The sequence below is a fragment of the Leptidea sinapis genome, chromosome 23 (assembly GCF_905404315.1).
Source record: "Leptidea sinapis chromosome 23, ilLepSina1.1, whole genome shotgun sequence".
NCBI lineage: Eukaryota > Metazoa > Arthropoda > Insecta > Lepidoptera > Pieridae > Leptidea > Leptidea sinapis.
The window spans coordinates 7,774,979-7,800,343 of record NC_066287.1 but is presented as its reverse complement, the minus strand read 5'-3'; the positions used below and the strand labels follow the sequence as shown (position 1 = coordinate 7,800,343).

General features: G+C 34.5%; 2 protein-coding genes across 2 annotated transcripts in view; one reads left to right on the top strand and one right to left on the bottom strand.

Moving 5' to 3' along the window:
- The window catches only part of LOC126971150 (uncharacterized), a 35,053-nt gene extending 31,357 nt beyond the window's left edge, over nt 1-3,696 (bottom strand). Inside the window, exons 1-3 of the mRNA XM_050817299.1 lie at nt 3,321-3,696; nt 2,075-2,221; nt 720-815 (exon numbers count right to left, since the gene is read on the bottom strand). Coding sequence (XP_050673256.1) covers nt 720-815; nt 2,075-2,221; nt 3,321-3,607 — 530 coding nt within the window. The 5' untranslated portion in view covers nt 3,608-3,696. The remainder of the gene's footprint in view (nt 1-719; nt 816-2,074; nt 2,222-3,320) is intronic.
- Nucleotides 3,697-8,097: 4,401 nt separating this feature from the next.
- LOC126971148 (uncharacterized) lies at nt 8,098-18,374 on the top strand. The gene is made up of 3 exons (XM_050817298.1): nt 8,098-8,254; nt 8,366-8,488; nt 11,349-18,374. The coding sequence occupies exons 2-3, from the start codon at nt 8,371-8,373 to the stop codon at nt 15,245-15,247; spliced, it is 4,017 nt and encodes a 1,338-aa protein (XP_050673255.1). The 5' UTR covers nt 8,098-8,254; nt 8,366-8,370; the 3' UTR covers nt 15,248-18,374.
- Nucleotides 18,375-25,365: the final 6,991 nt, after the last annotated feature.

Genomic DNA, 25,365 nt, shown 5'->3' with positions numbered 1-25,365 from the left:
ACACAAATTTTTACAGAGGTTGTACCCAAAATAATTTTAATTTGTCATACCCACTTGGCCGCGATAAGCCGTCTTGACTTTGGGAATCAAGTCATCATATCATTAAAAAAAATTATATGTGTGTCATATCATTTTTTATGAAGTATATAACTTCTTTCTGTGAGAACTTTTAGATCATCGGAGTGCATCGTACTTTGTACGTTGCTTACTTCGTCGCGTTTACTTTGTACAAAGTACATTGGAGCGAGCGGCCACGAGTAAGTAGAACATCATCCCTACTGCGTTGATTTACGCATCTTTTGTTCATAGCTTCGATGACATTAAATCTGCAAGACTTCTGTGACTTTTAAATGCGTTTTCACTAAAGAGTTACTAACCTATTAAATTTTAACATAAACACCTACAGTTATAACATACCTACAGTCATGAACTAAACATATTTAGATTATTTAAAAAAAAAACCTAAGCTCCGAGGCTTGCGAAAGGCTTTTTGACATTTAATATTGGTAAAATAAAAATTGAATAAAAAATATTTCAATTCGAATCAAAATAAAATTTTGGTAATTCTTTCACAAGCTTTTTAATTTGTTCTCTATTTGATGTTACTGTATATAAGTTCTTGCTCATAACCCAATTAATACCCTCAATTATTTCGCCAACCCCTTCTATAAATATTTAACAAGCACCAGTGCAAAAACTGACATAGAACAAATACTCACATATACTCATCGTAGACGTCTTGCTTCGGAAGCGATACATCTGGGTCCACTTCTAAGTGCGTCTGAATCCAGGTCACAGTTTGCTGAAGTTCCGCCCTTGAAGTACAAAAAACATATTACAATTTTATATTTTACACTTTGATGATACTTTTCCGATGAAAGTGATTAGAGCAAAAGTCCTATCGGGTGGTTATTGAGAGTCGAGCGCAAATTCAAAGACGAATGTTCGAGAATACAGTTTTCACGATTATTGTCGCTTGAACCCAATTATAATTACTTATTTATTATAATGTATAAGTGTTCATTATGCTATAATAAGTATCTACCACCAGTGGGATGCTCCATTGCACCGGATGCCGGCTAGATTATAGGTACCACAACGGCGCCTATTTCTGCTGTGAAGCAGTAATGTATAAGCATTACTGTTTCGGTCTGAAGGGCGCCATAGCTAGTGAAATTACTGGGCAAATGAGACTTGACATCTTATGTCTCAAGGTGACGAGCGCAATTGTGGTTCCGCTCAGAATATTTGGGTTTTACAAGAATCCTGAGCAGCACATTGCATCGTATTGCGCAGGGTTTTATCATTGTTATAATAAAAATAAAAAAAATGTGGAAGAAAGTTCCTGGAAAAACGCACTGTATACTAATGATATTCTAATTTGTGTGTGTGTGAAGGTGGCATTCAGCGGCAGAAATCAGGTCAAACTGCTGTTCGTAACACACCCCGAGAAAGTTCGACCTTTGCTTGAGTTTTTAAAACATCATTTAAGAGAGCATAGCTCTATATATAACCCTTTTGATTGCAGTAGAAACATTTTAGGTTTGGTAGAACAAAGTTGGACTCAGCATTGGGGGTCATTGAAGTTAATTTATTATCAACATTAAATACCAGGAAAATGCTCTACAAATAGGTCTCTGCATCGTCACATCGTAAACTCGTGTACTTATATTGCACTGCGAGCCAATACGCGACGAACTCGAGATTCAATCCGCACCCACCAGACCCCGTTTTAGACTTCAACACATTAAATGACGCCGCTCGAGTTCCGTGCCGGAACTCATACAGCAAGACTTTTTTATGGAAAAGGAAGACCAAAGAGCGTACGGGTCACCTGGTGTTTAGTGATCACCGCCGCTCACATTCTCTTGCAACACCAGAGAAATCACAGGAGCGTTGCCGGCCTTTAAGGAAGGTGTACACGCTTTTTTTTAAGGTACCCATGTCGTATCGCATTTGCATTTGGTTATTGCCTGTAAGTGCAATAAACCTTAGATTTAAATTTATTCAGGATAACATTTAATGTAATTAGTGATTATTGTGTTGCTAATAAATAAATAGAAATATGTCATACCTTGATCCTAGTGGATTGATTGGTTGTTTCAACGGATCATGTGGAGGCACACCCGTCGGCAGTCGCAGATACAACAATAGTCTTTCTGTGCCGCTCAAACCTTCAACTGCCTCCAACAGTTGTGTGACCCTCTGCCGCCCCTCTTGACTAAATATTGAGTACTATTACTATGATATTATGCTATGGAAGAGGGGGACAAAAGTGTGTACAGGGTAAGTTGATGGTAAATGATCACAGCTACCCACTTTCTTGCAACACCAGAGGAATGATAGAAGCATTGCCAGCCATTTTGGTGATTAACTACTTATTTTTAAGGGTGCCGAAGTCATATTGTCCTGGAAGAACCACACAAGGTAACTAACCAGTGGGAGGCTTCTTTGCACAGGATGCCGGCTAGATTATGCGTGCAACGGCGCCTTTTTCTACCCTGAAGCAGTAATGTGTAAGAATTATTGTGTTTAGGTCTGAAGGGTGCCGTAGTGAAATTACTGGGCGAATCAGACTTAACATAATTAATATGTCTAGATAGTCTCTTGCTGTTAGATAACCGTTAAGAACATTCCAGGAATAATACTTTATTGTGTGTGACACTTTATGTTAGCGTACACACATTCTTCAAAATAAACGATATTCATAGTCTATCTTTAAATATTTAAAAGATCTAAGCTATTCGATTTATTTAATAAAAGAATGTATTGACTTTATTTGTAGTTTATTCATATGGTTTATAATATCTATCGTTCAGTGTTATTATTGTTAGTACTAGCTAAAAAATCAGAACCTAATTTATAGGAATTATAAATTTATACTAACAAGTAGATACCTTAACAACATTGTCCACGACATTTTTCAGTATAAGAGAATACTTTGTAGTTATATACTGTATACTTTTTTTTGTCCACATTCACATTGAAATTGAAAATGTTTGAGAATTAGTATAATTCTTATTGGAACTAACATCTAATATGAAGTTTAAGTCTTTGTATGGTTTCATGTTTTTCTGAATTTTGTTATTATAATTTATTGCTTATTAGTTTTTTAATTATTGTTCTATGATCATAAATCGTTAATACATTACTTCATCAAATTTGAATAAAACACACACATACATTTCTATAAGTGTACAAATTACTAACATATCGATATTCAGCTATCAGTGATTTATACTAACCGAATGGATGTTCAATTATGTATTAATGTTAGGGTATGTTTACATAGAATTCTGTGAAAACATTTACGAATTTACCTTAGTGTATTCTCAACAATTTGTTGCATAGAAGCTATTTTGGCCGAGTCCATTTTGGACTCTTCCTGACTAAGCGGCAGGGAGTCTGAATGGGTGGAACTTGATGCTCCTGGAATATTGCTTTCAGCAACGGCACTTTCTTTATCGTAAGACGCAGTTTGCCTATGTTTTGAATGATTGACATTTTCCCGATGAAGTTTTGCGTCACCCACTAATTCCCTTTCTGTTTCAACATTTTTAGAACTATCATTCACTGCCCACGGTTGAAATGGGGTCGTATTGTCCATACTATGCTATACAAAATGAGAATAAATTTTCTTTAGACTACATAGCGAGAGGTTTTTATCAATTAAAACAAGAAACCATTTCCTTGACATTAGAGAATTGCCAAAATTGACATCATACTGACGTTTTGATCAGCTGTACAATACTTTTTATTCTTAATTCGCCCATCATGGGTAGGCTATATTTGTTTGGCCTAACTGGTTGCTAGTCTTTTGTATCACAGCGCAGCAAATTACGGTGAGAGAACTTTTTCTTAATTTTATGACCATGAAACTAAGTTAAGTCTTTTATTACGCGTCAGCTTTTGGCTGATTGTCTCGTTTATCGTGTTTTACAATTTTCGAATAGCCCATTGGAAACCAAACCATATAATCTCACTCATCTCATTGACACCTCAAGCTATTGGGATAACAAGGCACTCCCTTTTTTTTATGGTATAGGAGGACAAACGAGCGTACGGGTCACCTGTTGTTAAGTGATCACCGCCGCCCACAATCTCTTGCAACACCAGAGGAATCACAGGAGCGTTGCCGGCCTTTAAGGAAGGTGTACGCGCTTTTTTTGAAGGTACCCATGTCGTATCGTCCCGGAAACACCGCACAAGGAAGCTCATTCCACAGCTTTGTAGTACGTGGAAGAAAGCTCGTTGAAAACCGCACTGTGGAGGACCGCCACACAACCAGATGGTGAGGATGATATCCTAACTTGTGGCGTGTCGTGCGAAGGTGGAATTCGGCGGCAGGAATCAGGTTAAACAGCTCTTCGGAACATTTCCCGTGATAAATGCGGTAGAAGACACACAATGAAGCGACGTCTCTACGCAACGCCAAGTGATCCAGCCGTTCACAGAGCACTGGGTCTCCGACAATTCGAGCTGCTCTGCGTTGCACGCGGTCAAATGGATTGAGCTGATACTGGGGTGCGCCAGACCAGAGATGACAGCAATACTCCATGTGTTTGCCGGACCTGCGCTTTGTAGAGCGCTAGTATGTGGGCCGGCTTGAAGTATTGCCGTGCTCTATTAATGACGCCCAGTTTCTTTGAAGCCAATTTGGCTTTGCCTTCCAGATAACCACGAAATTGGCAATCGCTCGAGATTTCGAGACCCAGTATTCCGATACTAGGCGAGGCTTTGAGGGAAGTGTTGTCGAAGAGCGGTGATACGACAAATGGGGTTTTTTTAGTGGTAAACGCGCAAACTTGAGTCTTCTTCTTCTCCTTTGCTTAATAAAAAGTTGTGAGGTAGATTGATCTTTATATCTATTAACTACCCAACACATCGATCTCCAAAGCTTGGCTTATTTCATTGTATAATATGAAGCCTAAACTACCATTCCGACTGTTTAATGATATTGTAAATATTGAAAGATATAATGCCAATAATTGTTATTTTGAATTCAGTTGTTAAAGAAGACTGGTAAGGGTGGCATCATATAATTATATCGATGCGTCAAAACACAAACCGATTTTGTAGAGTTCTATACATATAGAGAATTCACGCCACACAAAAACAAAGCCAAAATATGGCACATGCCACAAATGACACTATAATAAGTCAATTGGCAACAATGTAAAAACTTTTTCAGTTTAAGCTGCGTATTTTCAATTTAGAACCCAATTCATACAGTGCTATCAGTGGAGTAATTGTATATTTGTTACTCTTTAACGCTCTAAATGGATTTGGATGTAATAAGAAAAGGTAACCTATAATGAGAGAAACAAACACCCAAATATAGTAATTTTATTAACATTAAATAATTCGATAAACTGCTATCCTTATTTTAAAATGTGAAGTTTCTGAAATAAATTTAATTGGTAAAAATTTGTCTTTAAGACTCAAACATTTTAACTGTTGTTGAAGTACTGCCAAATAAAAAATATTTGGGATTAAACTGTAGGTATTGTTTACAAAACGTTAGGCACTCAAGTGGTTTTGACTGATCACGTGATCAAAGTACTGCGAGTACCTTACCTCGAAAACCCCAGTGCTCACAGCAGAATATAGCGGCGATTTATGACGTCATATATTTCCCTAGGGTACTGCGGCAGTATACTGGCAGTCCATAACGGAACTAATTTTTCTACAGTGTTAGCACTGTGCAGTGCTCGCAGTGCATATCGAAACATACAATAAATCTGGCTAAATTGGACTTTTATGTGTGCATCAATTTGAGTAAGTATATTGACAATCGACAGAGATTCAGATCTGACAAAAGACAATCTTTTACAGATTTGCGGTGTAAAACAAATATCAAATGATACACTGTAATTTGCACTAGATTGTAATTGTTAGCGTTCTTGTAAACCGTTCTCATTTAGCGGCAATCAGATTTTGTACAGAAAATACAATATTGCTATTATCATAATCAGTTGGAAGAGCACTCGCACGGAACGCGAGAGGTTGTGGGTTCGAGTCCCGCATCGTTCATAAAATTTTGTTTTTAAATTTTAAAATGTATTTCGCCTCTTGCTAATAGTTTTCATGTAATTTTTGTATCTATATATTTATTTACCTGTTTACATCTTATCGATAATAAGTATAAGCCCTTGGAATAAAGAAAAGCACTTCAATTCAGAAAATGCAAGAAAACTTCTAATATAAAATAAATAATGAAAGGAAACTTGAAGCTAGCGAATGCAGGGAATAATATAAAAACTTTTAACTGTCAGTACCACACGTCACGTTCATTTAAGTTGAATTTATTATTTGATATGTGGTCACAGTAAGATGTGCTTAAATTCTCTTTGTACACTACAGAATAAACGCGTTAGCATTGTTAGTTACAGTACCTAACTAATGGTTCCAACCAATGACGTTCTATACGTATAGACAATGCAACTCGTACAAAATCAAAGCCGAAATATGGCACATGCCACAAATGACATCATAATAACCTTCAACACCTATGTCTATACATTTCTGCGTTTACTCCAGTTGTTTAAAATATTATTGGTCAATAGGCAGCAATGTAAACACTATTTCAGTTTCAGCTGCGTATTTAGAATTAAGAACCCGATTTGGACGGTGACATAAGTGGAGTAGCAGTTAGGTATTTTCTTAAACCCTGATGAAAAAGTGGGTTGCTATAAGTTTTACGTTCGGCAGTCTGTCCCTATTTTCCGGTCAAGATCTGTTAAGTCAGGGGTTTTTTACGTTTTTAATAAAAATCACACTCATATTATAAAGTTTGTGTATTTATTTATTGGCTAGTGATTTTTATTACTTCTTTACTTTCTGAAGCGATTTGGATTTAATTAGTTAAGGTAACCTTTAAGAGACACTAATACTCAAATATACTTAATATTTTTATTTATATAAAATAATTAGTTATACTAGTTATTTCAATGTTAAGTTCTTTGAATTAAATAAAATTTGTCTATTAAGACTTAGACATCTTTCCATTATATTTTCTGGTATGTAAATGTGGTTAAATCCAAAAAACTTAAATCCTTTAGTGGTGAATATAAATATGCTTATTTGGTTTGTAAATTTCTTCACATCTTTCTCTTGCTATCAACTGACTCCAATTCTCTTTCATTATCTCGTGTACGAGAAAGCTGAAAAATATTAGCTTTTACATATTTGCGATGTAAATAAGTATCAATTATTAAGGTAACGATACTTCCGTGCTAACGTGTAAATAGAACTTGTATGTAATTGTTAACGTAATGTGTATGGCACAAGGCGCCATCCTCCAAACGTCCATGGGCTTCCCGAGAGATATGCAGGTAGACCTCAAGCTGGGATTCAAGCTCAGCTTTGGGGCGGCATAGAGATCGTTTTCGACGGTTATTGATTGAACCCGAAGCCCGTGAACGCTGGAGTGCCCCAAGGCTTTGTGCTATCTCCCACACTTTTTCTTCCGCATATCAATGATATGTTAGACACCTCCTATATATGTTAATGGGAAATGTAACAGGACCAATGGAGTCGAATAATATTCAATGTATATGAAAATATATAGTCCTAATACATTTTGTAGTTTTAACATGATTTCACCCCAAAAAATTACATGAGTATATATTATTGGTTATTTATTTCAGATGAATTACCGCATGATTCTGCCACTACAGGAACGCGAACACGAAATCCCTAAACCAAGGTGCTCAGATTGGACTGGAGCCGCTGGAGAAGAATCATTGAAGAGTTTGGAGGCCATTGCTGAAAGATTCCAGAATGTAGACCATTATTTAGTAAATTGTATTGTTTCTATTGTATGTAAGAATTTGGTCAAGAGATAGTATAGACAATTTATGTTGTATAACCGTTGTTTTACTATGTCCATTCTAAAGTCCCCATTTAGGGTCGCCATAGATTGGATATGCTTATAGGTACAATACCTAAACTTCCCTAGCAATATTCAAAACCTCCCGCCTTTTTTTACTGATTAGTTCCGGTGGCACAAACGGGCGCTATAAAGTGTTCAGTGGTCTGTGGTTACAGTAAAACGTAGTGTTTCATTTCTCTTTGCACACCACCGATTGACTTAAAAATGACTGCAAATACTTTCTAAATATTTTTGCGTTTAAGTTTAAACGTTTTAAGTTTTATTTAAGTTTATCGATTGATTATTCTATGTCTTGTTAACTTAAAAAATATTTTATTTGTAATTATATGTATTTATGAATGAGAGAAGTTCTCACATAAAGTAAGAAATATCTATATAAATTTATGTAGTTAAATAAAATACAAGTTACGATATAAAAAGTCGTTTGTTATACTTATATTGCGTAGTATTTATTTTGTTTTCACATTTTAGAACCTATGGATGACAACGACATTGATATAGAGGAGCACAATTTGCTCGATAACCCAGCATTGAAAAATATATTTCCTGACATATTAGTTTTGAAGCAAGAGCTTCTGGATTTTGAAAATGAAGGTATAATTGACTTTACACACATAAATACATAATTAAGATGCCTTTAGAAAATACATTTCATTTAATTAACTCCTTAACATCACTTTTGCTTCCTAAATGCTTGATTGCCTAAAATCTATTGTCTAATTACATTGCCATAAAGTTTAAGAAATATGAAATTTTTTTACATGTCCAGTGTTTGTTAATAATGTATGTATTATAAATTGAATACTTGTTTAACACCTTCTATTTCATATTACCATAAATTTTTGTTATTATTAGTTTAATTCGTAAAGCTTCTAAACTATATCCATAGCAATTGCAGATTTAATCTGGAATGGTGCGAATCAATCATATTATGCTCAATGATTTGGTTTTTGCAAGTACATTTTTATAAATAATTATGATTAATACAATAAATTTAATGTGAAACAGTAGTCAATACTTGATTCAAGCTGAATATTTTATTTATTTCTTCCCTAAACATAAATATTTCGACAAACAATGACTGATGATTTGAAAACAAAGATGATCATGTTAATTTTATGTTATTTGCTACATATTTAAATAGTTAACTAGCTGACTTATATCCAATTTGTTCATTAGTTTTCCCAGTATATCAATCAAAGAAACTGGCTCTACATTTATTAGGATAGACACATAAAATATAATGTGTTAAGCAATATTGTTAAAGTTCTGTCCTTAAATGAGTTCCTGATATATCAGCAATGTTATAAGGGCAGTGATCCCTTGACTTTACTGGTGAATGTTTGAAATTATTGTAGGGCTTTTACTATGGTGGCTGATGATCTCCTCATAAACCTAACATGAGCCTGTAAAAGTTGACCCTGGTAGTTGGTATGGATATAAATCAGCTGGTGATGTACTTGTATATCTCACCCATAAATGAACATAAGTGATTGAGTTGTAGGGAGAGGTGTTAGTGGTAAGTCTGGACTAGCCTTTGATTGTGTATGGCACAAAGGGCTTATAGCAAAGCTGCCATGGATGGTATGGACTTCTTGAGGAGCTATGCATATGAGTCATTAGCTTTTTGGTTGTCTATGCTACCACTATAAATCCCACAGTTTCTTCTACTGAAAACCATGGGCATACATTGCTATGCAGAGGACAGAGCAGGGTATGCTTCTAACACTCTTTGTGCCAACATCTCTTGGTCATTAAGTTTTGTAGAGAATTGGAACAACTTGCGCCTAAAATCTAGACTATGATTTACGAAATCTCAGAATGGGCTGGGATGACTTAGTCAAGTTGTTCACTGTAAAAGTCTCCCTATGATGTATCCCGTTGATTTGAGATCACTCCTCTAATTGCCTCAGCTGGTACCGGCATACTTGTTGTTGATATATAGAGTGACATTCAGTTCCGTGGTTACTTTGAAGACAAGGCAAACCTGACGACTAAAAAGGCGCAAAATCGGACTCACATGGAGTACTGTTTTCCCCTAGGGGCAGTGGCAGGCTCCTTTGCGCAGGATGCCGACTAGATTATGGGTACCCCAACGGCGCCTATTTCTACCGTGAAGCAGTAATGTGTAAGCATTACTGTGTTTCGGTCTGAAGGGCGCCGTAGCTAGTGAAATTACTGGGCCAATGGGGCCAATGGCCAAGCGGGCTGGATGACATTTCTCCAATCGTACTTAGAACGTGTGCCCCTGAGTTGACGCCGGTGATAACGCACTGTAGCACTGTAACGCAGGTGGCACTTATATTCAAAATAGAATAGAAAGCGTAGTCGCTGACTCATGGAAGTCAGCCCTTGTCCATACGATCCAAAAAAAAAACAAAGTTCGGATCTGGCAAACTACAGACCTATTACCTCCCTGCTCTCCAAAATCATGCAGAGCATAATTAACCGCCAGCTCTTGGTATGCCTAGAGGATCACTAGTGTATCTACGGCTGATACGATCTTCTGGTATACCTAACACATAGATGGGCAGTGGCTAACGAAAGCAAGGGAGAAGGCCTGGCAGTTAGCCTGGATATAGCGAAGGCCTTTCATCATGTATGGTACAAGGCGCCTCTCTCAAAACATCCATGGACTTCCCGGGAGTTATACAGATAGACCTCATACTTCCTCACTGGGGCAGCATACAGATCGTATTGGACGGTTATTGCTTGAACCCGAAACCCGTGAACGCTGGAGTGCCCCAAGGCTTTGTGCTATCTCACTCTTAAGTGTAGGAGATAGCACACAGCCCTGGGGGCTCTCCTACACTTTTTCTTCCGCATATCAATGATGTGTTGGACACCTCCAACATATATTGGATACAATGGAACCGATATTACATAGGGAACTTCTAACTTAATGGCAACGCATCTCTTGATCCCAACGACATCCCCATCTCCAACGTGCATCGTTATGTAGATGACCGTATAGGGGATTACTTTTTCACTGGCCATCCCGGACTTTTTTGGGAAATGGCTGACCAGTGACGGAAAAAACTTGTTTCATCTATCTAGTCTGCTCCTGAAGAAAATGGGAGAATCAGAATTGGGCTGTTCGTTGAATCGTTTATAATGCTGCGTTACGCGGTCAATTGGCTGTTGCCCTGTCCTTTTCTGACTTAGTAAAAAGAATAGGTTAGTCCTAGGTCCATACGTATCGTATCGACTAATTTTGAGTGATTTGATGTGAGAGAGTTACGGTGCTGTTAGCAACAGTACAATTGTGCCAGACTGGACCAAATTAGTATATAGTGGTATGATTTATCATACATTTAATCTCTACAATTAACTTCTCAAAGAGTGAATCAATTATGGAAATATTATTTTATTAGAATACACATGTTACTTTGAAATAGTGTAATAACTGCTAGTTTATTATACTTTGCTATTTTAAATTCATTTTGTTTTTTAGCATCTACATTCCAAAATACACCCGAGAACAATACGGTTTCTAAAAGTTATAATGCTCCATGTTATGAAACAACGTCAGATTATATTTCTGCCTTCGAGATTGAAACAATTATTGAACCTTCTTCACCTCCTAGACAGAACAAAAACATTTTGACGACTAATAAAATAATACTTGGATCAAAGCCCAAAAAAAGCAATGTTAAGCACATGAATTACACTGAAAATATTACAACGCGGAGAGCGAAAATAGTATTGAGTGACATTAAATATACATTATTAAATTGCAAAACATTTTGTGACTTTTGCAGTATACTTTTTCCAAATAAAGATCTTTTTATAAGACACATTGATGTTGCACATAGATCTATAAATAAAAAACATCCAAAACAAGTAGTCGAAAAAATTACTTCTAAAAGAAACCATGGTGTAACAGATAATAAAATTAATTATTGCTATATATGTCAAACAACATTTGCAAATAAATCCAATTGGTATCGCCATATAAAAAATATTCACACAAATGAAAATCAAAATAAAAATGTTCAAAGGTTAAAGACTAAAAACAATGTAAAGGGAAACATGTTTGCAAATACTGAAACAAATTTCGAACATGCTAATATTACTTCATGTTTCCACTGTGCTGACAAATTTCCGTCCAAAAAATCTCTAATTGAACATTTATATGGAATACTTGAAGCTAAGAAAAATAAAATTAAAGATATAACTGAAGTCAATACTATTAAAAAATCACTTGCCAGAATAACCCAAGAAGGTTATAAATTAAAAGATTCTGATGAAGGGAGAACAAGTCTGCAATATTCAAAAAAGAAAAAAATACTTGATTTTTTCTTGCAATGTGCTGTGTGTTCTTGTTATTTTAGAGATGAGAGATTTTACACGAAACATTTGTTACATAAGCACAGAGTTAAAAATGTATCAATAAAGAAAGTAAAATATACTAAAAAATGCAAATTTTGTGCCCAAGAATCATTGGATCCGAAGTCATATAATAAACATATATATAATAAACACAGATTATATATAACAAAGAAAAATTTGAAAGCTGAGAAGTATTGTGTTTCTCTAAATCAGTATGAAAGTAAAAATCTTCGAAATAGCAAAGATGCCTTAAAAACAATGGTTTTACCTAAATTTATTATTTTTAAATGCAACTTGTGTGAAGTTTACTTTATATCACCAAAGATGGCCCTTGATCATACAGAACACATAGAAATATTAATTAATTGGAAATGCGAGAAATGTGATTTCATATTTAAAAGAACTGACTCTATATCACATACTGAACAGCACCTTTACGGAGACACATTTAAGTCTGTGACAGTATACAAAGACTCTTATGATAAGATTTTATATAAGTGCCCAGCCTGCTGCATACACTTTGATGAGAACAATATTAAAGAACATTTCTCTACATGTCAAGAAAATGTTTGTCAATCAAAACATTGTCACCAATGTGACATCTTAATTGATCACAATTTAAAAATATCTCATGAGGAAGTACATAAAAGGGGGAAACAAAATGAAGACGACTTTATTATTGTAGACATTGCTTACGAAAGACTTAACGCCCAAAATGATAATTCTCAAAATAAAAAACAATCACAATACCCAGCGAGAAAAAAGAAAATAAAGTTGAAAACTACAAGAAAACGAAAACATCCATATAAGTCTACTGACCATACTAATTTCTTATTGCATTTAAATTATTGTTCAACTTGTAAATGTTCTGTAAGTAGGTTGTATAAGGTTGACTGCCATAAACAGGGTCATTGTGAAAAAATAACTAAGTATGTTTGCCGTTTTTGTGGTTTAATTTTTACTAATAAAGCTGTAGTGGCACACAGGAGATTACATACCAACAACAGCAAATTGCAATTGCAAAATTTCACATTTTACAATATGTTTAGTGGAGAAAAAATAGCACCTCCTATACCTGATTTTCCGCAATGTGAAGGGTGTCAAATGCATTTTGTGTACAAAGTTGAACTCCGTAGTCATTTTTGTGGAAAATCTGTAGAGTACGAATGTAGTTTTTGCCAGAAAAAGTTTGATGAAAAGGCTTACAAGCTACATATACCATTTCATAAATATATTATTCAAAACGACATATCTACTAGTATTTGTAGGCCAACTAACAATATAGACATTTGTCAACCAACAGTTTCAGACTCTCTAATAAACAAGGATGAATGCAATCTTATTTTTTCTTATTATTACCTTTGCAAAGTATGTGGCTATAATATAGACTCATATGATGAAGTTGTAGAACACTGTCAACGCCATTTAAGACTCGGTACAGAAAAATATAAGCCTTTGCTTGCCGAAACGCAAAAATGTAATATTTGCAAAATAGAAATTGTAAAAGATTCTTTTGAGAAACATAACAAGCTGCATAATAATAGCAACAATATTTCATTGAAAATATTTACATTTGAATTATTCTATTTTATATTAGATAATGTTACTTGGTTGAAACATTTGTTTAGATCAATACAGGACAAAGGTCTTGGTACGATATTGAATGATTCTATTTATAAATGTCAAAATGGATTGAAATTAACAATTGCTAGAGAAGGTGATCCACAACTTACAATTTTCAGATGTGATAAGTGCAACTGTGTCGTTGAAGGACACTTACTGTATGAGCATTTTGAAAGTTGTATTTCAGCATATTCAAATACCGCAACAAAATTTAAGTGTAAAATTTGTGGATTTCTGTTTCTTTCATCCCTTTCTTTAAACAATCACTTGAATGTCCATAGAAGTGTCACTAATAAATGTAGAATAGTATCATTTAATCGTAAAGAAGACGATGAATTGAATATAATAATTCAAATGAATAGACGAAGTCCACACTATGTATTATATATGTGCAGAAATTGTGAAGGGCTCGTCAATAATCATCTTTTTAGTAGTCATGTATGTAATATTAAAGATCTACAAAAGTGCCGTTATTGTGGCGTGTTGGTATATACGTCAGAGGTGGACTCACACAACGCTAAACATAATCAATTTGATAGTTTTATCGAAAATAATATAAAAGTTGTACTTCTTGGATATAAAGTTATTGACGCCGACAATGAAATGAATAGTGCAAAAAAGTGCAAATTTAAAGGAATTGTTTGTGACTATTTATTTTATAAATGTGTCAAATGTGATGTTTGTATTAGAGATTTTAAGAGTACCTCTGTACATTCATGTGCCTCGGGTAAGGCAAAATGTATTAGATGCGATTTATATATTGAGGAAAGAATGCTTAGTGGTCATCTGAAACTACATGCAAATGATCAGGAATTTATCAAAGAAAACATTGTAACAATTGACTTTAATCAATCGAGGCGATCGTTAGATGTCGATACAAATAAAGAAAAACTAACAAAGCCGGAAGCATCGGAACAAACAAACGATAAATTGTGTGAAGAAAAGGTAGTTGATATTTACAGATGCTCGAAATGCGGAATACATTTCTTGAAGAAGAGTGGTGTTCAAGATCATATAAAGAAAAGCTCCAGTAAGCTTGTCAGTGCGCAAAATTGTTCTAAATGTGGATTGACGTTTTCACCTAATTTACTGTTCACGCACATCTTAGAGCATCACGGTAAAAAAGACGTTAATTTTAAATTTAATGTGATCGATGTAGTGGGAAGTTATAAAACGCATACAGTTTATAAATGTTTAAAATGTAACCTTCATTTTGAAGCAAAGAAACACTTATATCACTACGCTGTTTGTAGTGGCGACTCGACAAAGGGTGTTAAAGCAAAGTGTTGCGATTTCGTGTTTCACCTAGCGTCTTTGGCAACTCATGAATCCTTTCATCTAAATAATCTCCATGTTGATATTTCGATTGTTGAGTTGAATGAAAACTTAACATCATGAGCGGGCAGGTATGGAGATGACTGGAGAAGCATAAATGTTTTTTTTTCTCTGTGTTATTAGCACTTATTTTAGAGACATTGATCTTCTGGTAATTGTATGATATAAATTAGGAATCCTATCTCTTGGATTGTTGTTAGCGTTGTGTGTATATGTTATATCCTTCCAATGCTGTCACAGTCTTTCTTCGATTCTTAGTTAACATATAAGTTTATCTTTTAATCTGTTGTCATTTTTCACTATCTACATCTCAAAAACAGAGTGATTCATGAGGAAAATTTAGATATTGTATAATATTTCTGTGAAAAATGACGATGGTTGAATTTATATTTTTCTTTTATAGGTGTTTAGAAAAATCCGAGTGGTAAACGTGTATCTTTTAGGGATATTATAGAAATTACTACATCTTTTTTATGTCTAAATTAGTTGGGAAGCTAAAATAGTATTAAGCCTTATCAAATCAAATACGTTAGTTACCTTAAGAAATTCTTGCATATTAGGTTTAAGCCCTTTTAGGTTTAACACCATACAATTTATAATAAAACAATAAGATATAGTTACTGCATAGTAAAAACGAATGCGCAAGAATAGTAGATTGTTAACCGAGGGTCGAAAGAATCAATTCCCGAGGTATTTAGACGCCCGATCGCAGCGAGGTCGCCTATAGTCCGAGTAGGAATTGATACTTTTACCCGAGTTCTTTTCATTTCGAATATGAGGAAAATAAAACTAGTTGTTTATCTAAGCACAGATTCGTATCCCGCCAATTTATGTCGATATTTTAAATTTCAAATATGGAACTTACCGCGTAATTGTTGCGGTTTGTTCCGCTCAAAGAAGTTTGCGCTAAGTTCACACGGGCTGTTTAGAAAGTCACATGGCCGCAGCATTTTTTTTAATTTGTTCTTTTTTTACATAAAACTCTTCACAGCAGGTCTTTTTTTTTAAAGTTCATTCCGGCTCTTAGGTGGGAAGTAATTTGTATGAGTTTTTCCCTCTCTATGGAGGGAAGCAGCATTTTCCACCCAATAATCAGATCAAAACATCATTACTTTCCGAGTATGAGTAATGAAAAATATATTGCGGCCCGGTTTGTCATCGGACTCGCTTGATGCAACCAAACACTAAGCAATGCAACCACCCCCCGCGCTGCGTCTCCCATTGTCGCCGATACTTGTTGCTTTACAAGTTTACAAGCCTAGCGATCATTTCGACCATTCAATATTCATGATCTACCTTAGAAACCATTATTTTTTAAATATATTCTTATAATAATTTATTAAACAGTCGTTCGAATTGAACTAACGTTAATTATAGTTTTTTTAAGTAGGTGAAGGACTAGCTAGCGTCTATGTTCATGCAATAAAATATATAAATAAAATAAATTAAAAAAAAATGTTTTCTGTACATAGATAGATCTTTGTTTGAATGTTTGAAGATTGATTCTTGTAAATAGGTTTTTAGTTTTATTTTACGTAACGAAATACTCGAAAGGTTAAGGTCACTATGTTTTGTCTACATAATAGTACGGTAATGTTATCTTTATATATTACTAGCTGACCCAGCAAACGTTGTATTGCCGATATTAAAATCGCGATACAAAAGTAATTGTTGATTGTAGATGGGTGAAAATTTGAAGTTGTGTGTATTTTTTATTGCTGACTCATAATTCGTGTGGACCACCCTTAACATTTAGGGGTATGAAAAATAGATGTTGGCCGATTCTCAGACCTACCGAATATGCTCACAAAATTTCATGAGAATTGGTCAAGCCGTTTCGGAGGAGTACGGGAACGAACATTGTGACATGAGAATTTTATATATAAGATTTAGTCGCATTACGCATATACCGAGACTCCAAGCCGTAATAATAAAAAAAAAATTCATAATATCATTTCGGAACAACCTGTACGAAATCTATTAGCCGCGCGTTTGCGTAGGCACCTACTTCGTGCCGTCTTATGCGACCATGTAAGCGTGATTAAAATTTTGTTTCTTAAACATATAGGTAATTTGTTTGTTTAAAAATTTAAATTATTTACTTTTAATTTAGATTTTTTTACGATTAAGGTTAGAACAGTGTTTTCATTTAAATGTCGCCACTATAGCGACACGCTGTATATTATAGATATCATTACCTTGCTACTAGATAGGTAAGTACTTACCCTCATACTTCATCAAATGTGATTATTTTAGGTAGTTGATACTATATTAATTATTACTTGTATAATTATAGTAAAAACTCAAGCATTTTTATTTTGTGTTGTCTTTTTGTAGAAATATTGTTATTTTGCTCATTGATACCTAATTTTAGTACATTAGGGTGCATAATGAACTAATGCCATTAATATAATAATAATTCTTAAAATAGGGTTATGCCATCAACATTGTTGTTGATTTTTGAAAATAAACTTCTTTGCAAATTTTTTTTTTTCTTCTTTTTTCAAATGCGTGACAAGAGCGTTACGAACGAACGCTAGCGTTAGGCGAACGGTGATTTCTTGATTATTTCGTAATTTCATTCTAATTCGTTCTTGAACCATTTTATAAATTTATATTTTGTTTTATTTCAAAGTACATTTTATTTTTTTGGTAACTAGTGGTGTAATAATTTTAAGTATTAAATTACTTAAATATGTTGTATAGTATGTAAGTATAAGATCTTATTATATTATCACGGACTAGTAAAAAATAAGGACTCCGTGTCACCTTACATAACAGTGTAGCACCAAAACAAGCCGATTAACGTGTAAATACATAGCCCCCACGCACACACTTACACTACTACAGGCTGATAGGCGGCCATGATGAGAATTGTCATCGTCTGTTACAGATCAGTTTGCTCAATAAAATATTTTAAAAAATGCTGTAGTGCGTTGTGAAATAGTGTAAAAACGATACTATATAAGTATTATTTAAGGAAGAAAAAAATGTGTAACTAGTATCCCCCGCAACCGCACACACACTAGCATAACGGTGCTTCACTTGCTAATATCACGTCGCGTAATCCTTCTTTTTTTACTCGTCCGTGTATATTATATGTGTAGTATGTTAACTTACTGTTTTGTGAAAATATCTACTTGTACTGTTTATATTTTAGTCTAATACAGTTAAATAAGATAGTTCATAACCTGTGTTTTATTTCATGAGTGGCATACAGTGAAACTAGAGAATTATTCTAAAATTCAGCGACAAATACACTTGATATTTTGATTTTTTCAGTCTTAGTATAGACGCTGTGTCATTAAGTATTTTCAATTAGAATGTAAACTAGTCGCTCCTCATATAGTCAAGCCCCGTATAAGAGCAAATGTTTGCGTCAACAACCGAGCCAGACTTCTTGTACACTCGAGAATGTATTTTATATTGTGCTGACCATATAGTGGGGTCGTATTTGAACTGTACTACGAATAGCTATTTATAAAGTATATTATAATATTAATGAAAAAACTTAACGGGTTACACCTTTGCGTTAAATCAACTGAAACGCCCATTCCTCTGCAGAGCTTATCCTCTACATCTATGTTCACTACTACCGGAACTGCACTTCAACGCGGCGCCTGACAAAAATATCAAATTTTGACATATTGATATACTAAAATAAATAAAAATAGCCTTTATTGCAGCAACTACATTACATTTAAATATATTGCATAACTTAATTATTAAAAACTTTTCTTGCTGCGTGTCCCTCGACATAGGCCTCCTCTAAATTTTTCCAATTCGTTCTATCTCTGGTTAGACGAGTCCACATGCTTCCGACCAAGTTTCGGATGTCGTCCTCCCATCTTTTGGATTGCCTGCCTCTTTTTCTTTTTCCGTTTCTGGGGTACCACTCCGTCACTTTTTTCGTCCATTTTCCAGAATTGTCTCTGATCATATGGCCTGTCCATCGCCATTTTTGTTGTTTAATAATTTTGCTTACATTTTTAAATTTTATTTTTTCTTTTATGTCCTGCAGCTTCATTCTGTCTCTCAATCTAACACCTAGGACGCTTCTTTCCATAGAATTTTGGCAAGTTTTTAGAGTTGTGAGATTTTTCTCGGTTAGGGCCCATGTTTGTGATCCATAAGTTAAACATGGTAGTATGCAAGCATTAAAAACCTTTCTTTTGTCCTTAATGAGAATATGCTTGTTCTTCATCACTTCGCTGAGCGACCAATATCTTTTCCAGGAATTCGTGACCCTTCTATCGATTTCTTTTGTCATACAGTCTTTGATTGATAATAAATGCCCCAGGTAAACGTATTCGTCTACATATTCAATTGTTTTACCATCTACTTTAATTTCTTTTCTATTAGAGTTTGTCATTATTTTAGTTTTGTTTGCGTTCATTGTGAGGCCTACTTTAACACTTTCCTCTGACAATTGTTGTAGCATATGCTCTAGTTTCTTTGAAGACTCAGAAAATAGTACTATATCGTCCGCAAATCGTAGATGGTTTAGTTTTTCCCCATTTATATTAAGTCCCTCACTTTCCCATTCAAGATTTCTGAATATCATTTCTAATACTGCTGAGAATAGTTTGGGAGATATAGGATCTCTCTGTCTGACTCCTCTTTCTATTGGGAACTCGCTGCTGGCCTTATCCAATTTTATTCGAGCTGTGCTTTTGGAGTATATATTCTTTAAAATATTTATTATTTTTCCATGAACTCCTTGAACTTTAAGAGAGTTCCAAATTGCATCATGTTCTAGCGAGTCAAAAGCTTTGTTGTGGTCGACAAAACCTACATAATATACACAGTTGTACTCTTTAAATTTTTCTAATATTTGTTTTACCGTGTGTATATGGTCTACAGTCGAGAATTTTGTCCTGAAGCCTGCTTGCTCTTTGGGTTGGTTCTCGTCTAATACCTTAGAGATTCTTGATAGTAATATCTTGGAGAGAATTTTATATATGTTTGCCATCAAACTTATCGGTCTATAGTTTCCAATATCGTTTTTGTCACCTTTTTTATAAATTAATACTATAGTTGATTTAGTCCAGTCTGCCGGAATGCTTTCAGTTTTCAGGATTTGATTAAATAGTACAGTGAGCTTGGGTGCTATTATAGGTAAGGTGGCTTTGAGCATCTCATTTGATATTTGGTCAGGTCCTGGTGCTTTGTCGTTTTTTTTGTGATTTGATAGCTGAAACAGTTTCACTAAGAAGGATCTCCGGTAGAGGATCTTTGTCTGTAATAACATCATATTCATTGTCTTTTACATTTTCCGCTAAGTTTCGATAATTTTTAGAACTTTTGTACAGATCACGATAGAACTCGGCTGCAGTTCTTATTATTTCTTCCCTATTCCTAGTTATTCTATTTGTTTTATTCTTGAGATTAATCGTCCAATCCTTTTTGTTCATCAGTTTTTTTAGTGCTTTTCTTACTCCTCCAGTTTTGGTAATGTGATCTTGTATAGTTTTATTTCTTTTCTGAGTTATATCTTTTGCGTATTTGAGATCTTTATATTTTACTTAATTCTGCAATTTTAGTTTTAGTGGCCTTATCCTTTTTTGAAATCAACTGTTTTCTTTGTTCTATCAATTTCTCACTTTCATCTGATAGAGTCTTTGCTTCTGGTTTACATTTTACTGTTTCCCTTATTAGGTTAGTTATTAATGAATTATATTGTTCTTCTATATCCTTATAGGTTTTGTCTTCCTGGTTTAAAGCTATGGACAGATTATTTTGTAGTTTTTTGTAATCCTCTGGTATAGGTATTGGCTTGGTGTTTCTATAATTTCTTCTCGACTTTTTGGCTGGTACTTTTTTTAGTGAAGCTCTTACCATTCTATGGTCGGTATTAAAATTAAAATTGTTCAAAACATGTGTATTAGAAAAACATCTCGCTTTATTTGTCATAATAAAATCAATTTCGTTCTTATAATTTCCATTAGGTGACACCCAGGTCCATTTTTTATTAGGTTTTCTTTTGTATTGACTGTTGAGAATTGTTAGTTTATTTTGTAAGGCATAACTGATAATTTTATTACCATTTTTACTGCGTATACCATAGCTAGAATTGCCTATTATGTGCTCTTCGCCGGGCTTACGTTGTCCTATTTTGCCATTAAAATCACCCATAACTATAACGTTCTTTTTCATATAATGGTTGATCGATTGTAATGTTTCGAAAAATTCTTCAACTTTCAAACGTTCTTCTTTATTTGTAGGTTCAGTGGGAGCATATACTTGTACGATTGTCCATGATTCATCTTTTACTGATGTTGGTAATTTAATGTTTAAGATTGCTATTCTTTCGGATATACCAATTATTTCTTCTACTTTTGATGACAGATATTTTTTTAACAGGAAACCAACTCCGTAAAGGCCTGGTGTTTCTCCGTTATGATATAGAAGGTAGTTGTCATATTCTTCAATACACTCTCCCATTCTTCGCACTTCGCTTAAACCTATTATGTCCCATTTAATATCGTCGAGTGCTTTTTCAAATTCAAGTAACCTTTCTGGTGAGCTAATAGATCGTACATTTAATGTTGATATGTATATATTATGTTTGTCTTTTTGAGAAGGGTAGTTAACTGTGAAGTTACAATTAGAATTTAGAGGGTGTTGGTCATTTTCCTCCACGATGACCAATCGGCTTGGAGGAAGATTTTCGTAGTTATTCTTAATGTTGTCTGTAACAGTTCGGTTGCCGAGTAAAGGGGATTGCTACTTGTTTTGGTCCGTGCCTTGGTTAAAAGAATTAGAGCGAGCCCGCATTATATCGAAAGCATTGACTCTACTAAATTTTGATGTTGGTGTGTTGTTTATAGACTCTTACATTTGGACTTTGTGAAGAAGCATTAGAGCTATATGGCGTAGATGGGGTACGCTTTCGTTTCTCATGACTCTTATTGTTCTTTATTATTAGTTTATCGTATTTGATGTAAGCAAAATTCCCTCTTTTCCTCTTTTCTAGCAATTGAGCTTGTAACGAGCGCCTTTTCTCTAACACCTCTTTCGAGAAGTCTTCTGTTATATAAATATTTTTTGATTTCTTTTTGTTTTTTAAAATTTAAATTTTCTTCCATGTATTTGCAAGCGTTATTACGATCGGCCGAGCTTTTTTACTATCAGCTGTTGTCTTTCCAACTCGATGCGCAGAATTTATCTCTTGTACACTTAATTCTATCTCTAACTTTTTTATTTCATCTATTACCTTCGTAATTAATTGTTTGTTGGACTTCTCGCTCTCTTCCATTCCAAATATAACAATATTGATTTTCTTTCTATCCTTCTCTAACCAAGCTACTTTCTTTTCCAAATTATTTATTTCAATCTTTAAGTTTTTATTTTCTTCGATGATTGGCTGAAGCTTTTCGTCAATTTTTTCCGTTAATTTAGTTGTAATTTCTTTCGTTTGGTTCTCCATTTCGAGTTTTATCTTCAGAAATAATTGTTGTAAATTGAGATCCATAACGATAACTTGTTTCTAGTGGTAAAGTTAATTACGTTGTATGTTGTATGCTTAAAACGGAACGTAATATTATTATACTGCTTTTTGTCTATGGCGATATTCGTATACTCGTTGGCAGTTGGCAGCTCACCCCGCTGTCAAGTGCTTGCTAGTAAATGTCAATGCTAGCTGACAGCAGCGGTTGGTGATTATTGATGATTCATGAATAATAATCTAGAAAATTGGATAATAGTGATTTTTTACCGTGGTTTGAATGAAGTTTCTCTTGTTAAAACGAGTGAATTTAATAGCAATTCAATGGATTGGCACTTGCACTACTTGTTTTAACGTAAATCACAGGTTTAAAAGTACTTTTAACCACTTTTTACTATTTAAAACTATTAGAGCTTCAATGTTAAATCTTGACACTTTGACAACCAAAACTTATCTCTTATTGATATACTACTGAGCTTCAATTAAGGCAGTAAGGCTTGTTGTTGTTGCAGTTATTTTGCAGGGACGTTGCGGTGCAGGAAATGCTATTTCACTTATGCTCGGGCTTAACAAGCAGGCTATTCGCCGTGACCCCTAATGAAGCCACGCCATTCGTCGCATCGCGGCGAGTCGGGTGAAGTCGATTGCACAACGCGGCAGTGTCGGTAAACGGGCGCCCATCAAAGGATTTTGTCGCGACACATTCGCCTGCGTGGCTACACTTCGCTTCATTGTAAGGCTAAGCGTATGTTGAGACGCAGTACAGCACAGTACAGATATTTCAGGGCAGGGCAGACACAAGCCACGACACTTTTTCGTGTATTTTAAACATTCTTTTACTACACAAGGGGCAGTTTCTAGGCAAGCTGAGGCGGTTAAAAGAGGTCGATTTTGTCTTTTTTTTTTAACATAGGTACATAAAATCACAGGGGCGTCGCCACCGCCGTATCATTTATACAGGACATTTCAAACGTTACTAAAAATTTAGCTGCTTGCCGAAAAAAGGCAAGGAGAGAGTATATTTAATTTGAATTGTTTGTAAAAATTTTGGATAAAGTGACAGATAGATAGTTATGAATAAATATTTCTTTTAATTTTGAGATATCTTTACCCATTAAAAGCAATATTTAATACGGAGCCGCGTACCATGTACGCCACTGGAAAAACATTTAATTTCTCGCCAATAAATACCCATTAGAACTCTATAAATGTATTTGTTGAATAGTCTGGATGATAAGTATTATGCAAACAAGGTTCACAAAGCACTAAAGCAATTAAATTATCTGTCATTGCAACAAAATTAATAATTTGTTGGAAAAAGCATGTACAAAGCTGAATAACCAGTTAAAGCGATACACACAGAAATCTGTGGCGGGGCTACAACGAGACGCAGTTTGCGCCGCAGCACATTCAAAATTCACAATTACAAAATCTTCTCAGCCTTGCGCTGCGTGGACCTGCGTCTCAGCATATGCTTAGACTAATTATTGACGATGTTTTTGGCGCGACAGCGCGACACGAAACTCGTTAGACTGTTAGTGTTCTGTGCGAAAGATCGTCCGCTAGTAAAGCCGAGCATAATAAAACTGCATTGCAAATGCACGTTTACGCAAAATAATTTTATTCCGATGGGTGCTGCCATGTTTTTGAATACAATGGGTGACGCTATCTTTTTGACGCTGACTGTACATGCATGAAAGAGATTGTAGTTAATTTATATATAACATAATATTTGTCCATATCAATCCAAACATTTATTATGATTTAGGTACTCTTAACTTCTCAAATAACAGCCTAAAAGTTGCTTATGATCTACTTCATTCACCTACAAAATAACTGCAAATAAATAAAAAAAGATGTCAAAACAACTTATAGTTGGTAATGTAATTCGAGATCAAAAATGTAAACAAAGAAATGTCATTCTCAAAATGAAAATTCAGAGATTATCAACATTTTTCTAGGTATGGTTACCAAACATAAAATAAATAATTTCCATATTAATATTCGCTCTCTGATTCGGAGCTGAAGATCTTGATGTCGACGAATCGGAATTGGTTACTTTTATAATAAATTTTATTTTCCGCAACCAACTTGTCCCCAGCAAAAGTTAAGTATTCAATTTTTCTCTGTTTACGATTTCTAGTAACTCAGGTTTTATCACATGTTCTTCATAATATATATTTTTGGATATGAGCTATTCAATCATTTGCGTTTTCCGACTGGTAGTTGTGGGGTTCGATTCTAAGAAGAATAAGAATAATTTATTTAAACCGATCTTTTCACAAATGCATTGTCATTCTAACCTTCGGGAGTGGTAAGGGACATTAAAACAAATACCGAACTGGTTTTTAGCTTTGGAAGTATGCTCTTTAACCGCTTTTCACAATGGGCGAATTTTAAGTGTTTTTTTTGGGATTCGAATGTTAATAATGCTCCATCTACAAAACCTTAGGTATTATAAGATTCCTTTACTGGTTTTACGAGCTTTTAACCCAAATTTGAATATCAAACCACATTTTCGATGTTGCGTGAACTGTAAAAGAATTTACTATTATTAACTGTAATCATAAAATCTTCATATTGTATAAAAGCAAAATATTCACTTTCCATTTTTTTGCAAATATAAGATACACAATATACCGCTACATAAACATGTATATAGTATAGGTATATCTTTTAATACACACCTTCATTGACCCATGTTTATTATTTACGTATTTCTTCTGTAGACGAG

What these genes read in the sequence shown, in the direction of transcription:
- LOC126971148 (XM_050817298.1), top strand. Translation starts at nt 8,371, where the DNA reads ATGGATGACAACGACATTGATATAGAGGAGCACAATTTGCTCGATAAC. An exon ending in TCTGGATTTTGAAAATGAAG is followed by an intron (nt 8,489 to 11,348) that starts GTATAATTGACT and finishes TTTGTTTTTTAG; the next exon opens with CATCTACATTCCAAAATACA.